This window comes from Haliaeetus leucocephalus, unplaced genomic scaffold (genome assembly GCF_000737465.1).
Source record: "Haliaeetus leucocephalus isolate CR32 unplaced genomic scaffold, Haliaeetus_leucocephalus-4.0 Scaffold840, whole genome shotgun sequence".
NCBI classification, from domain to species: Eukaryota; Metazoa; Chordata; class Aves; order Accipitriformes; family Accipitridae; genus Haliaeetus; species Haliaeetus leucocephalus.
In genome coordinates, this window is record NW_010973276.1 from 2,968,533 (window position 1) to 2,985,124 (window position 16,592).

At 37.9% G+C, this 16,592-nt stretch overlaps 1 protein-coding gene across 3 annotated transcripts in view; it reads left to right on the forward strand.

The window, feature by feature from the left end:
• Positions 1–12,529: 12,529 nt before the first annotated feature.
• Positions 12,530–16,592, forward strand: part of CLIP1 (CAP-GLY domain containing linker protein 1) — a 60,485-nt gene continuing 56,422 nt past the window's right edge. For 2 of the 3 annotated variants that reach the window (XM_010582163.1, XM_010582165.1), the window contains exons 1-2: positions 12,634–12,727; positions 13,209–13,780. In XM_010582163.1, coding sequence (XP_010580465.1) covers positions 12,634–12,727; positions 13,209–13,780 — 666 coding nt within the window. Of the gene's footprint in view, positions 12,728–13,208; positions 13,781–16,592 lie in introns of all 3 variants that reach the window. The other variant, XM_010582164.1, reaches the window with a different exon arrangement.

Here is a 16,592-nt window from a genome sequence, read left to right on the forward strand (position 1 = left end):
CCCCGCCCCACAACCCTCTCCCGCCGCCGCCGTGCCCCCGGTTGGACGGGGCCGGCTGCCCGCCGTGCTCCCGGGGCAGCTGCACTCTGTAAACTCGGAGGCTGGTGGGGAGAAGGGGGTCGGGCCGCGGCAGGTTGTGGGGCGCGGCATCCCAGGTGGGCTGGGGGCCTCCCCGGTCGCGTCTCCCACCGCGCAGAGCCCTTGGGTGTCTTAGTGGTTCGTGAGGAGCAGGTAGGGACGTGAGGGTCTTGAATGCGCTCTCTGCTCCAGTCTTACTCTTAGAAGATGGGTAAGCGCTGTGCTTGGTGGCTTGAGTGGATGATAATGGGGGGAAGGGGTCCGAGCATTAAGTGGTAAATGCTGACCTGCAGTTCTCAGCATCCCACACTTAGGCGCTGATATTTTACCTATTAACGATCTGGTTTATGATTTACCTTGGCTTTTTTGTTGTTGTTGTTGGTTTTGTTTTACGTTTGCTCCTGGTGCCTGTGCTGTTTTCAAAGCTACTGGTTTGCAGGTGAGCTGCTCTTGTATTGCCCCACGGCTCCGGGTGGTTCAGCTAGAGTTTACTGCCATGTTTATAGCCAGCGTTAGACCTGTGGGATCCCCAGGCAAAGGCTATGCTGTAGGCCCCTCCTGCTTTCCGCTATATCACTAGTGCTGCTACCTAAGGCGATTCAGTGTTCTCTTTTCTGTGCCTCAGCTGTCATGGGGCACATGGTAATTGTTGCTGTTACTCACATGTTAATGTGGCTCCTGCTGCATTAAAATCGGGAGTTAGTTTTCCCTTTCATTATAACATCTTTGTGTACGTGTTTTAAATAACTAAAAAAAGAGAAAGAAAAAAAAACCCAAACCAAACAAAAGCCAACACCGCAAAAATCTCTTCTGAAACATAGCATGGGGAAGAAAATTCAGTCTGTGATTGCTCATGATTAAAAATATGACTGTGAAATGAAGACTCTTTCCTCCCCACCCCTTCACTTACTTACCCAGTGTGCTGAATGGGTAGGTTTTTATGGAAGTTCACAGGTTGCTTTGAGATCTTTGAGCAGAAAGATTTTAAAATGCTATAGCTGTATTAATATGTAGGAAGAAGAAAGAAAAGAGGTACAAAAGAGGAAATGCCTTTATGCTGGCTGCTTCATGAAGAATTTTATTTAAAGAACAGAAATAGGCATATAATTCTGAAACTAGCTGTGTCAGTGATTTTTCTTAAATATGTGTCTGCCTGCACCTGCTACAACATGTAACAAGATAGCAAATTAGATAGTGTGGAGGAAAAGTAAATACCCCCTCCTATCCCCCCAACAGCAGTGTGTCTTAGTCTAAGGAATGTATAACTGTTCAGGTACAAAACTTCTTTATTTACATACTGAGTGTAGATTGACTGAAAAATGTGCAGAGGTTTATTAGTTCCTGGTTTAAAATTAGGAGATTTCAGGGTTCTCTTCCTGTCCATCCTTATATGTGCTAGAAGATTTTCTGTCTGTGCTAAAGTGCACTAAATCTTTCTGTGTATTGAAAGAAGAGGGGTGTGTTGGCTGAAACAGAAAAGCTTGGAAATATGACTTCAAACGTCCATATCTTTGGGGAGTGAGGGAGATTTTTATTTGGCAAAAAAATTAGTTTTGTATAATTTGTATAGTTTCTTTTAAAGAGAAGATCTCAACTCTCTAATGAGGGGCAGAAAAACAGCTGTCTGGTATCCTCACCATGGAGGTGTACTGTAGGAAATAACCTCTTTCCTCATGTGATTATACTGTAGGAAGGAACAGTGCTCATATATAGTGATTGCTATGACTTTCTAGAGCTCCTATAGATTTCCTGTCTGAGCTATAGGCTGTGTCTGTTTACCATCTTCTGAATGTGAATATCCAGGACAGCCTTTATTTACTTAGCTTGGGCAGATTGGGCAGTTCCTTTAGTTGTTCCTCCCTTTATCCTTTTAGCCCTGTTAAAGTTTTTCTTGGGAGTGACTGAGAATATTTCAAAATAGATCTTCCTTCAAAAGAAATAGAGCGATCTGTCTTGCCAATATGATTTTTCAAAACTGCTTTCCTTTCTCCCTCTAAAACATTCGGGTCAAATGTTAACTCTGTATGTTGAATGCAAGTTTTCTAATGTTTGAACATGATGACCATGAATGAATGCAGCTCTTGTTTAATCTTTTGGCATTCCTTAGGAACTACTGGCTCTGCTGGCACGTATAAAAAGTAACGCACTGGAATCCTTATTGGACTGGCATGTTTAGAAATGCCTCAGATGGATGGTGTTTTGTTATTTAATGAAAGGCAATTATATACTGCATTAGCTGTAATCTCAGCTGCCCTCAGCTAGATGCCAATTTCTGCTGGAGCAACCATTTCACTCTTCTTGACCAGCAGAGCTGAAGCCAGCTCTGTCAGCAGCATGGTCCCTGATGATTTCAAACATCTACTAATATGTCTGTGCTTGTCCAAGTGTCTGTCCTCTACACGCATTTATTTTTGCAGAGTGATGTTGCACTAGCATGACTTATAGTGGTACAACTGACCCTTAGAAATACCCACAAATCTGGTATCTAGCTCCTGACATCGGAAAGGCTGGAAAGGATTTAGAAGGTGTATCTAAGGACAGACTGTACAAGTTTCTACCTTAGCACCCGCCTAGCTGTTTTCCACCTGGAATGTCTCATCAATAGTTTGTACAAACTCAGACAGAAGACTCCTGGGTGAATAGTAGCATATGTTCTTTTAATTTATAAGACATGTCTTCACTCTACCATTTCAAGGAGAAACACCATTAGAAGTTGCGCCATTTTCCTGATCTTTATAATCTTACTGGCTATATTTGTTAGCTTATTTTGAGGGGAAGGGCAAAGAGAGAAACTCAGTATTTGGTACGGAGTTAGCTTATCTGACACTCCTTCTGCTTCACTGCTTGGCAGCAGCAGCCACTCAGTCACAGCAATATTTACCTAAGTTCTGTATTTGTACTTTATTATATGCCAGCTGTATAGCAGTCATGGTGCTAATTTAAAAGGCTAAGAACATGGAAAGCTAAAAAGAGGTTGCTGACTTGATGTTTTCAAAGAGTGTGAAACAGTTAAAGTTTCACCCAAGTCTATCAAAATTAAATTCTTACTATAAAAAGCAGCATGTTTGTTTCAGGTGTTTCAGTTGTAATTTTATTAGGGAGAAGCCCTGTGTCTTTGTTTATATGCATTTGGGTTTGAGGCTGACAGGAAATGCTGTTTTCCTTCTCAAACTTTCATTTAAACTTTAGATCCCCAGTAACTTAAACTTGATGCTCTACTACTATTCCAAAATCATAATTGTTGTTGTGGACTGAATGCCCTTACTGGGATGGTTGAAGTACATTATCATCAGAAGAAGTCAGTGCATACAGTTAAACAAATTACTCTTCTTGTTATCAAAATGGAGGGCTTTTGGGAAAGGCAAGAATTTCCCTGGAAAAATATAGGAAAAGTAGTAAGTATTGATAGTAGGCTTACCAGAAGAGGTAGCAATTATTTACTTTCTTGGGTGAAAACTTTCTGTACTTCTCAATCCTTGACTCGTTCTGTAGAGAATGATGTGTGCTTGGGAGGATCATGTGCCTTCTGATCTTTTAATAGACTATAGCAGCGACATTTTTATAATGCATGTGTACAGTGGCAAATTGAAGTGTTAGAGTTTGCATCATATTTTCTGTGATTATTTTTTTAAGCTTTTTAACAGTTACCAGCTCTTCCTTATTAATTAAAGATGGGAATCTTTTAAAAAAATTGAACAGACTGTGTTTAGAAATAGCAACATAGATTGAGAAAAAATTATGATTGCTAGCCCAAAATAGTTTTTTACTGTTACAGACATCCTCTCTTATTTGTGCTTTGTAGTCAGCAGTCTAAGTCTTTGTGTTTCAATGGTGTATTTTTTTTTACTGAGGATATCGAGGCACTTAGGAATCTGAATGAGCATAGCAAGTTATAGAATGGTAAGATGAGGTAACTTAAAATGTCCTTAACGCAGAATTAAAATCCATAAGCAGAGCAGAAGCTTTAATGAATTACCTTCCTCATAGCATTGCTGTAATATGACTGATGGTTTGAGGTCCTAAGCCTCTTACTATCTTTGATCTGATTCATCTTGTTCTTAGTACAGTTTCTTAGTTACAAGAATTTACCCTGCCTTTTCCCTTTCCCAAACATATGCAGAGAGAATCCTGTTTATCCAGTTTGCAGTCAATATCCTGTACTTTCCAAGGTAGGAAACCAGCCATGTGTTGTCTTCACCAACTTAGCAATGTCACTAAAACCCTCTAATTTTCAGTGGGTTTGCATCTCGTAATGGTTGCCTTCCTAACTATATTATATTCAAATTCTATATTATCTCCAAACATACTAATAACTTGCTGCTACCAAGTGTATTGATGGCAAAACTTTGGTTTTCCATTTTGCTTCAGAAATTAGTTGGTCTGATCTAAACTTATGGGGAGAGGCTCAAGAGTTTGAACACAAGTCTTCCTCCTACTGGTTGGCCTACTTCTGTGAAACTTATAAGAATTTTTTTTTTTTTTTTAGAAGTCTCCTGCCTTTTATTTAGTTGAAATTATCCAGCATGTTAAATCAAAGGAGAAATACAGATCTGTATGCAGGCCTGACTGCCATAAAAGCCCTGATGTTGAAAGATAATCTAAAAGTCTTTGGTCCTAACTATGCTATGGATCTGTGAACTCACATGGGAAACAGTTCGCGTCATCTCCATGATACAGAAATAGAGCATCTACTATCTATCTCAGTTAAGAAACAAATCTAAAGTTGCTTGTTGAGCTCTATATTAGCCATGTCCTTAACAAGGGACAGCATCGTGGGGTGTTTGGATTGGTTCTGAAACAACAAATTTTGTTCTTCCCCGGTCCCTCTAAGTGTACAAGAAAGTAGAAGTGTCTTCTGAGTTCTTAAGGAAACAGAGATTCACTCTTTGAAGTACAGAAAACTAGTAGCTATTTAGGGGGATGTCCTTATGCTGTGGTATAAAGCTTGATAGGGGGATGAGTGATGACAAGGCATAGTGTTTGTGTTAGAGTTGGGACTGTCTTAAATATCCTCTGGGTGTCTGTTTCACTGAACATACTAGTTGCTTCAGACTAAGTAATGTTTATCTAAACAAATGCCCTCTAAAATAGAGTGGAAAGATATTTCAGGACCTCTGCTAGTGATCATATAGATATGATTCAGTTTGAGTAATTTGTCAGCCACTCTTCGTTTCAAGTTATGTTCATCAAATCAATGACGCTGTCAAAAGAGCTGTGTCATACCAGTGGGCATACTTCCCAACTTACTACAAGCTTTTGGTTTTGTATTTTTATGATAGCAAAAGTAAACTGTATTTTGAGTTAGATGAAAGATATACTAAAACTTGCATGCAACAGTAATTTCCTGGAGTAATCCTGGTAGTGACTTTGAAGGCACTTCAGAAGAGCAAGGGATTGCTTTCATTCTGTTAATTTAATAGTTATGCCTAGTTAAAATAAACAGAGATGCACTTCTTCAAGAATCTGTCCCTTACAAATTTCATATTTATGTTAAGAACACAGTATGAGAAACTGAGGCACTGTGGTTCACGTAGGATGAGTGTTTGCCTTTGTAAAGGGTATACCTGTCTAGAATTCATATGATGTTTATATTGGATTGGGCTGGAATGAGCTGAAGTAGAATGTCATCAAAAGAATGATCTTCTATAAATTAGGGGACATTCTTGCTTATTTTCTTAGTAAATTTTTATTTCCTATACCAGCATCTGCAAAGAGATCTGATAGAAAGGTCTGGATTCCTTTTATTTATTTTCCACCTGATCAGCTGGGGTTTAAATGCAGAATTTTTTCTGCCTTTAAAAGTGAGGTACAAAACACTGGTTTGATAGGCACATACCAGCCCATATATTTTGATGCTGGCAGTAAGCAGAGCATCTAGGAAGCCAAATAAATATGATCTGATGGCACTTAGCATGATAAACATTGAATTAAATGATGCATATTGTTCTGGTGTCTTTTCTTATGGTAGTGATGTAACTGAAGAATATATTCAGATCATCATATTACTTGATTAATTGACATCAAAATCCATGTTTTCTGGGAGAGAAAATAAAACTGAAGTCATGCTTTTAAATGCTCCCTTTCTTCTAATTGCTGTGTGTTGAATGAGTAATCAAATGTAGACTCCAAAATGCCAACTCTTATTCTACTGAAATCTTAAATTCTTAATTCTGTGTTTTCTGTTTTATATATAAATTCTTCCTTAAATTCTATTAATTTCAACTTAAATGATACCTGAAGATGCCTCTGTAATCCCACAGTCTCTAATCACTGAACAGTACAGTTAAATTCTTGAGCAATGTTCAGGTAATCAATTTGGTTTGACAGTGACTACTACAGAGGCTGTTACATCAGTACCATAACAATTTGCTTTTTGTGACTTGCTTTGTTATCAAATGCCTACAGTGCTTTCTGGCTTGCTTCAGTCTGAACTTGCTACTCATTCAATAAATGCTTTGGAGCTGACAAAACATGAACATAAGTCATAAGCGTTATGTTCAGAGAGAAGTTCACTTACCATTTCAGTAATTGGCTCTAGTGGCTAAACGCAAAGAGACCTTGAAGCGAATTCATAGCTCCAAAATGGTTGTATTTAAGTAGTAAATGGCTAGGAATATGAAGTGTGCTGCATCATTACAAGAGAAGTTGTGAAAAGTTAATTCATGAAGGCTTCCAAACCCATCTTTTTGGCTTAGCTACTTTTAATTGTTACAGAACTGACTTTGAAGCTTAGTGTGACATTTACAATGGATATTGTGTGCTGAGGAATTATTTCATTGTAAATGTAATCCAATGCTTGCAAAATGGTGATTCAGTCTTTTTGGTTGCCCAATATGAAATATCTCCAATAGACTCAGAATGTGACAGAGGAGGCATCATGTTCAGGAAGACTGTTGTTCTAGGATGCAGCTCCTCTCTCACACTCCGGGTGTGTTGACATTGCAATTTTCCAAAACATGAGAAATCTGGCTGCATAATATGTGGTAGTGGAGGGCTATACTTGTATTCCTCCTTGAAAACAAAACCAAATGGTACAAATAGGAAATGATATTTAGGGAGGGTGTGTAAGGCTATTTGCTTTCTGCAATTTATCCCTCTCTGTCTACCTCATCCAGAATTGTTTTAGTAAGGATGTTGATGGGTATGTCCCAGTCTGGTCAGTTTGTGGACCTGCTGTGGATGAATTAATCTCATTCCTATCTGAACCTTCTAGAAGTTGGTGTCTGTGATCTGGCACATTCTTTCACAGAGAGAAATATTCTTAAAGAGGTAGCAAGAAGCAGATAGCAGTGCAATGTGAAGGCATTTATTTTGTTCAAAGCTAAAATGTGGTTGTATTTTTAAATTGTGTATGAATTTCAAAAGCCTATAAATTCAACTAAAAACACTATTTTAAGTGCTTTTGGAAATATATATACTCACTTTTTACAGAAATGTAATACCAGCCCAGGAGACTGCAAATACAACTTTTAGAGCTGTAATAAGGATTAGATCTGAATCATACAGAAGATGCTTATATGCTTTAAAGCTTTAAGATTGCAATAATTTTAGGAGTTGTAAGCATCTGTAACTGTGAATGGTCTGAGCTCTTGGAGTAACTCATGGACCAGGAGAGAAAACTTTCCAGGTTCAAAATTCCAAGTTACTTTCTCTAAACCATTGTGAGGATATTTGAGGAATGATTCATGAGCTTCTGAAAGCTTGGCGATAGTGGTATGAACATCGAGAGTATGAAACAGATATTTAAGAAATGCTGTTCAGGCTGCTATTTCAAACATAGTGCTTCATGTGGTGAGTTTGTTTTTCTCTCAGAAAAGCGAACTTACTGGATCGTCCGTGGTCTTTGAAATATATTTTCTGTATCACTTTTCTACAGAAGGGATTTTCTAATTTATTTTGTACATGTTACATTTTCTTCATGGTATGGTCAGAATTTGTTTTCTAGATACCTACTAGTTGACTGACACAGGGATTGTATATGATCTTCTCTGCTTATAGATCCATGTGAGATTTTCAGCAGTTATCTATTCTACACAACCCTTTTAGAATATTTACTCTGTATCTATTAGTCTTAATTTTTATATGTATTTTGCAAAGCACTGGTAGGCTTAGCAGAATTAACAAATTGGAAGTGGTCTCTTTCTTGAGCTTAGAAATGTGTTGGCATTGAAAGGCATTTTCCAACAGTATTTAGTCTCTTAATGGTGGTAACTAAGTTAATATTAATCTTTTAAATTTGAAATGTTTTGAAGAACTCATGCAGGACAGATAGCAGGTGATCATCAATTCAAGTAATTGTTTCACTTCATTATAGAAATAAACCATGAGAGTAGGGTTTCAGCCTCAAAGTACACTGCGCAGTCAGACTGCGTGTGTCTGCATGCAGAAGACTGAGATTATGCAGTCTGTTTTGAGTCAATTCAAACATTATGCTGCTCTGTTCTAGAATGTCCTCTTTGTTTCTGTACCAAATGGACAGACGACTTACTTTTCTCCATGGAAACACTGCATCTGTTTGTGGTAGTCATGAGTAGTGATGTTAGCAAATGTTTCTTCCTTAAATTGTCAAGTCATTGTTTCAAATGTTTTATCAGATGAAACGTTTTACTTTTAATTATGGCATTACCTGTCCTGAGGAAGGAGAGTGTGATGGTGGCAGCATGCTTGTCAGGCATCAACTAAGCTTAAAGAACTATTGGTACCGTAATGTTCTTGTGACTATAAGGTTCTTAAGTGGACTGAGCTGGGGCTTTAATTTTTTTCCCTGTTTTCTTATTTAATTGTGGTTTAGTTCTTTTTGGAGTACCAGTTGTTGAAAAGACAGTTTTGAAAGGAACAGTAGTGGATAGCTGTTTTATTTTTATTACAGGAATTCCTTTTTGACAGTTGGAAAATATTGTGCCTTTTTAATTCAGGGTTATGTGGTTAAGATTTATTTATTTTTAATCTCAATTTGCCAACAGATTCATCAGATTAGTAGGATTTACTTTCTTACACCAATGGTTCTCAACTTGCTGCTTATGGATTGCTTCAATTCATGCACTACTTAGAGGTCTGTAAAAGGTAAATAAGAATAAGGATATTATTAGTCAGCTAAAAGGGCCAATGCAAGGATTCATGTTTACATTTGAAAATTTTTAGTAGTCATCCACACACAAAAAAATTGCAGCTTGCTTGAGAATGTAATGCATTTTCATATTGTATGAAATCATATATTTCCCAGTAATGGCACAAATGTAAAGCTTGTATTTAAAGTGTCTTTTTTTATGCTCAGTTATGGTATTGGTAAAACTTGTGGCTTTCTGGACACTTAAGTAATGTATGTTATCATATTCTTTCTGGGCTTTTCTTTAGATTCCTGATATGATCTTTTGAGAAACTTAATGTTACTGCCTTTTGGTTATAAAGATTCTTTTTCAGGAGAGCTGAGACAGATTCAAGGAAGGAAAGAGAACAAATCGAGACAAGTAGCTAGCTGCTCTCTCTTATGAAAACTAAAATGAGGTAATTGACATCTGGAGCCTGTTAGGAAATGCTGGAGCGCGTAATGCTTAAAATCACTTGATGCAAATTTATGTGCTTTCAGTGTCTTACAGATTCTATTAGGAAATGCTACTGTGAATGTCCTGTCTCTAAGACCAAAAGTTGCATTTTCACTATTGCAATAAGGCAGTAATTTACCAAAATGTGTTGCCTATATTTTAGCAGTTTTTTGAATTGAGCTACACTTCAGTAACTCTGAAACCAGCGCACAAGGGATTGTGTTACTTCTGGCCTAGTTGAAGGCCTGTATGTTGAGAAAAGCAAATGACGCAGCAGATACATAAACCATGACTGTGGAGAGCAAGATTAAAATATGAATGAGACCCCGAGCCAAGAAATGCAATATTAGAACATTCTAACTTTCTGTTGAGTAGAGGTTTGTTAAACATCTATTAATAAATAATTATTTGAAACTGGCAAAATGTAGTTTTGAGGGGTAATGTAGTGTTTATTTTCTTTTAATATGCCTACCCTTGCACGATATAGATGGTTACTACCTGTGTGGTGCTGGAATGCTCTTTGGGGGCAAAAAAAGAGATAGTATATGGAAAAGAATGGGAGAATATTGTAAGACAGCTTCTAGCTTCCTGGTGTTAGGAGGCAGCCTTTCTTAAGGGGGACTTGCTCTGGCCCAAATGAGGTGGTTCAGTTTTCATAGATTTGGTGTTTGGCACTGACAGAGAAGACTGTGAACTGAAAAGAACTGACCTTGATATTTCTCACATTTCTGTATTTGTACCGAATCCTTCTTTATCATGTACAGTTTTTCCATTCCATGGATTTTGATGGATTGAGGAAAGTAATGGAGACATGCATGGAGATCCTGGCACTGTAGGGGAGGGAATAGGGCCTGCAGCATGAGGAAGAATAGGTAGGTAGCATGTGTATAAGAGAGAAAGGAAGGCTTTTCAAGTCCTTGACGTGTAAGAGCAAAGCGCAGTTTTAGAAGATTTCTAAAACAAAACATGAGGAAATATGATGCATTCAGATTTAGCAGGGAGGGCAGGTATGTAGTAGGAGGGGAAAAAAACCCCCACAGTGTTCCTGCTGTGTCCAAAGTAACATCTTAATGTGATCCTCTAGTTGTTGTTCTGTGTAAGTGTGTGCCTCCCAGTTCTTTCATGGCTTAGTCATATTTCATGCATGTCCTTCTGCTTTGATTTTAGAGAGCTAACTCTGCTTTCATGTTGATGAACATGAAAGCTCTCACTTAAAAATTAAACTGGCATATGTATTGCAAAAACAATGGGGAAATTTTTCTCTTCAGTAGTCATAACTTTGCAGATGGGTGGGTGACATACTTCTGGCAATGCTAGAAAAAACGTTCAGAAATCTTCACAGCACTACTTCAGAGTTTTCATAGAGCATAACTTAAATTGTAGACAAACACCATACATCCAAGGTGGTAATTAATGCTTTTTAAAGTATAACATTTTTGCAGACTTCTTAGAAAATGCCTTGAATTTGGCATGGCCGATCTTGAAATAGCATAAGAAATGTTTCACTTTGGTATTTAGGTTCACAAAGCAGCGTGCCTGATACTTACTTTTTTTTCACAGTGAATTGATTTTTAGAAACACTAATGCGCTGGCTATTAATAATACATGAGGGGTAAAACTTATACTGGTAGGCAAAAGATGCGGTTGGCTTGTCTCTTTAGTCTTCCTTCCTGTAGCATAGCAGTCTCTCCTTCAGTAGTGTTTGCTTTGCCTTTAAACGTACTGTACCCCCTGTACACGCACCTGGGCACTGCTAATAATGGTTTTGGGAAGTTTGCAATTGCTTTCTGCCTGTGCATGTGTACTGATTGGTGCCAAAATGCTGAGTAAACGGCAGGACTGAGACGTGCTTTGCAGTTCTTGTTTGTCATGTTCTGAGCAAACACTTAAGCAAGCAGTCTATTGCTACATGTCTATGTTGTGGGGTTTTTTTTGCTTCAGGTTTTTGTTTAGATGCATGCTGTTTGGGTTTTTTTTAAGTGGGCATAGCTGTTCTGTCAGTGCCTTAGCAAACAACCAAGCTGTGTTCCTGCAGAACAGTTTATGCTTTAGAAGATGAGGGGAGACCAGTCATGTTACAGTTTGGCTTTGAATTCATATTTGAGGAAAAAAAAACCCAGATTTTTTTCATTATAGATGAAAAAGCATTTCTAAAGCTTTTGTAATCAGAAGGAAGATGCCTTCTGTGGCAAAACCCTCATGACTTAGTTCCCTGAAAAGCTTATAGCTGGCTTCCAAGTCAGAGCAGGGCTCTATCCTAGCAACGTAGGGAAGAGTCCCTCCTCCTCTTGCCAGGGGAGCATAGCTGGGGCACTGTGTTGGGGACTGCAAGCCAGTGTATCTTGTGATCTAAAAGAATCGCATACAGCTGAGGTGGATGTTTACTTTGTAGTTGTCATCATCTAACTCTGTTGATCAATTTCAGTTTTTCAGTTCCAATCTCTCTTAGAAACTTTTTATCCTGAAATTCCTGGTTCTCTTGATTTCTCTTGCAGTTAGTTCTCTAGTCTCAAGTTGTTTTTGCTGGGATATTGCAACACTTGAAAAATGTGGCTGAAAACAGTAGGGTGCGTAGCTGGGTTATATCTATGTGTAATGTTAGTAATGCTGTTAAGGGCTTTGTTTTTCTTTCTTAAAATAGCTGTTTAGTTTAAAGCTCAAGATGAATACAGCAGCATTCAGTGAAGTGAGTTATTTTGATGTTTTAGGTTCAGACTTGGTGGCTTTTAACAGGAAATGGCCTTCAAAAGATGAGGAGTTGTAAATGCTATCCTGGGAAATGCTTCTGGTTGTTATTGTAAAGCATCTTTTATCATGCATTTCATACACAGACTGTGTATGTATAGAAATTTCTTCTGCAGGAGTTAAAATACTGATCTTTTGTTTCACATCTAATATTTTTATATACAGGTTTATTCCAGAGTTGGAAAAACTCGAATAATATATTTTATCCATGTTTGGAAAAAAGATAGTTGCTACAGACGAAGAGGATTAACACTGGTATTGCAAAAAGATGAGTATGTTAAAACCAAGTGGACTTAAGGCTCCTTCAAAGACTATCAAGCATGGGAGTACATTGCTGAAACCACCTGCATCTGTTGCAGCTGGTAAGGAATATTTAAATATCTTCACTTTTCCCTTTCATCTTCTAACAAAAAGTACCTTGAAAACTATGAGTATACACCATTTTTACTATTTACACTGAGGTATTTTTGCTTTTATTTCTGATCTAAAAATGTTATGTGTACAACATGCAATAAATCTGAAGTTACTAATTGGGATGTGATCAAGCAGTTTTCCTTGAAGAAACCTTGTCATGATAAAAATGTTTGGGTAGTTTTGAGGTAAGACTTGTAATCTTTACAAGATTTTTACCAAAACCTATGTTCAATTCATTCAGTGTCTCTGTCCTTAGATTTTTGAATTACTGTATTCCAGAGATAACAGTGTTTTCATAAGTAAGAAAATTTGGAATTGTGCTCTTCCTTTTAGAAATCATGCTTTTCCAAATGCTTGTTACGTTGAAACTACGTAGTGATGCTCTCTGGAATATTAGCCTATTTGCCTTCTCATTGTGCTTGATTCCAGCTCCAGTAGAAAAAGCAGCTTCCAGTGAAAAGGCCTCAAGTGCAACCACTGCAGATGCACATGAAGAGTTTGTGGATGATTTCAGAGTTGGAGAGCGTGTTTGGGTCAATGGAAATAAACCTGGCTTTATTCAGTTCCTTGGTGAAACACAGTTTGCCCCAGGACAGTGGGCAGGGATTGTTCTAGATGAACCAATTGGTAAGAATGATGGCTCTGTGGCTGGAGTTCGCTATTTCCAGTGTGAACCCTTGAGGGGAATATTTACAAGACCATCAAAATTGACAAGAAAAGTGCTGACAGAAGATGAAGCCAATGGTACACAGACAGCTCATGCTTCTAGAGCTACATCACCAACTTCCACATCAGCTGCTAGTATGGTGTCTTCATCTGCAGCTGCACTTCCGCCTTCAGGAATTCCACAAAAAACTTCACCACTTGCTGCTAAGGAGCATTCAACTCCTTCTCAGATTACCAATCTTTCAAAAACTGCAAGTGAATCTATATCAAATCTCTCTGAAGCCGGATCACTAAAGAAAGGTGAAAGGGAGCTCAAAATTGGAGATCGAGTTCTGGTAAGATTCCTCTGCAGCCTCTGTGTTTGCTTTTTGATTGATGAATTGTAACTTCTGCTAATACTCAAAACTGTTCTAATATTTCCTTGGTCAAGGTAATGTAAATTTATGCTGTAGCTTACTTTTCATTGAGTGTCTTCTGTAGACAAGCTCTTCACTGCAGTTTTGCATACTGTAGGAAGATCTTTGCATTACCGAGATAAAATGGTTGATTTGGCAGTTTTTAATCTACTATGTTTTGGCAGTATTTAAAAAAGACATTCGGTCTTTAACAACGTATTTGTAGCATAGCTTTCCATAACTTCAAGAACTACAGTCATGATAAATAAAAACAAAGCTTGTGAGATTTCCATGCGGTTCTTTTGCCCTACTCAAGGCCATGTCTTTAGAAAGCTAACGGTTCAGTAATTGATTGTTCCTGAGTAGTGATAGGCAGCAACAGAAGTAGTCACATAATGCCACCCATCACCCAGGAATTACGTGTTCTGTTGGTGATGTGCCATGTTACTTGGCTGCCCTTCCTGAACTCAGAACCATAAATGTTTCTGCTGATGTATCATTTCACCCTTTTAAAAGGGAGTTAAGTTTTGTTAGTTTAAACTTTTTTTTTTTAATAATTATGTTGTATACCTTTTATATTTGGATCAACGTAATACAGCATGGGTCATTTTTGATAACTGATTTGACATACACCTACTAAAAACAGTGGGAAACTTTGCCTTGAAACAGTAGCCTTTGCTTGAAAATGCAGTAGAAAGCTGGTAATAACATTGTTTATGTTGTATTCTTTATTTAAAGGCTATGTATGTAGCCTTCAAATATAACCAGAATGATATTTGTATGTCCACCAGATCTACAACCACTGTAACTGAGATCTGATTTTAGGTTTGAATTAGTTGCATGTGTCATTAAGCTGAAGAATTGTCTTGCTGTTGTTTTGATGGAATCTCTTTTTGTTTAGAGTATAATTTTTTAGATTTCCATTAGGTAAAAACAAGGACAGAAATCAACACCCTGGCATAGAAAGCATTTCTGGGGTTATCATGAGAACCTTGTGTAGAAAAAAATCTCACGGATTTTATTGTTTGTCCTGCACTGCCCCACCAATAATGATGCTGTAGTGAAGGTGAATTTATTTTTTTTTAATTTTTTTTTTTTAAGGAAGAATTTGACTCTTCTTTCTGTTTAAACAGAGCTTAGGGGCCAAATTGAAGAAAGTGTGAAGGAGACTAAGGTGAAGTGAGGGCGGGTTTTGACCGACAGCTAGAGTTGGGCTGAGATTTGTTTTCTTGGAGTGGCAATGGAAACAAAAGATTCCCCATTTATCCCTAGCTATTTCTGTCAGAGACTAGAGCCCTGTCATCTTCCAATCAGTGTCGGGTTTTTAACCACTTGTTTGCCTTTTTCTCAAGGATCTTTGTGAGATCTTCTGGGATGTCCTCTTTGTGTGGGAAAATTCTTTGATGCCTGTGAGGACATCACTCTAAGTTTCTGTAACTTGTTAGTGCAAATTACAGGAGCAGCATATCCTAACTGCCACAGTTTGATAGTAATAAGGTCCCAAAATCTGTTTGTTAAGTATAGGAGATTAAACTTAGTATTTCATTCTCCCTACTTCCTCTGTGTGCCTTAAGTCTTCCTGTTGAATCATCAAATTGTAGTTTGAGGTTTTGGTGTAATTCCTAGCACAAGCATGTCAGTGATGCATATCTGTAATTTATATGCCAGTCTAACGCAGCATACACACAGGAATACAAATGTTAAATGGACCGGATTCTTGTCGTCTGGTTTTTAACCATTTTGGGTCCCATGCTAATTTTTTGTAGGAGATCCCAGACTCTGCTGATGTCATATCTAAAAATAATTTCAGATGTAAATATCTTAAATCTCCAGGTTAGTGCAAATAATAGTAAACTTGGCTGAATAACCCAATCATCTGTTAATTTTTTTCTTTCTCTGTCACTGAACTCCTGTCCAGCACTATGGACTGTAGAATTGAGCTGTTACTGAGTAATTGCTGGAAACTATCCTCAGAGCCTACACCTGGCACCGGTTGTTGTGAAAGACCTGCCTGTCACTTACCATAGCTTGCCTAGCCATTCCATCTCCATCAAAGGTACAAATGCAACTGGACTGCTCCATGTCATTTGTTTTTTATTTATCCTGACAGCAGTAACTTTTCAGTAATGTGTTATACAAGAGGATAAGAGGCTTGATGGAATTTTTAAGTCCCACCTCAGCATAGAATTTTCCCTCTAAGTGACAAAGTAGCATCATAAGCCTGAGATACGCTCCAGTCTGACTGTACCATTACAGAACTCTTAGCGACTAAATGCTGCCCACATTCATTGGTTCTTGCAGCTTGGACTGACCGCTATTGAACACTTCGTGAAGGTTCTTAGTAATACCAATGCCATGATGATTATGGATATATGGGGAAAACAACTGCTGAGAATTGCATCTTGAAAATGGTGAGCCTCCAGCAGTGTAGAATTGCAGTTCAGCAGAACAATGAATTCATGATAGACAAAAGCTCATTTGGGAGTCTTATTAAAATACTTAACTGGAAAAGTGTGTCCTTAAGGGCAGATTCATAGAGGGGTAAGACATAGCACATCAGCTAAGATTACATTCTAGAATGGACTTCAGATGTGGCTCAACTTTGTTGGTCTTAGTGTGTGATCTTAGAGTGGGGTTTTACACTGGAGTATTTCAATCTGTTAAATATTTTCCTCTAACTTTGATTTTAAAATGTACTTAATAGGAGTTGCCTTAAATCGATCTGTTCAATTTTTATTTCTTTTTTTTTTGG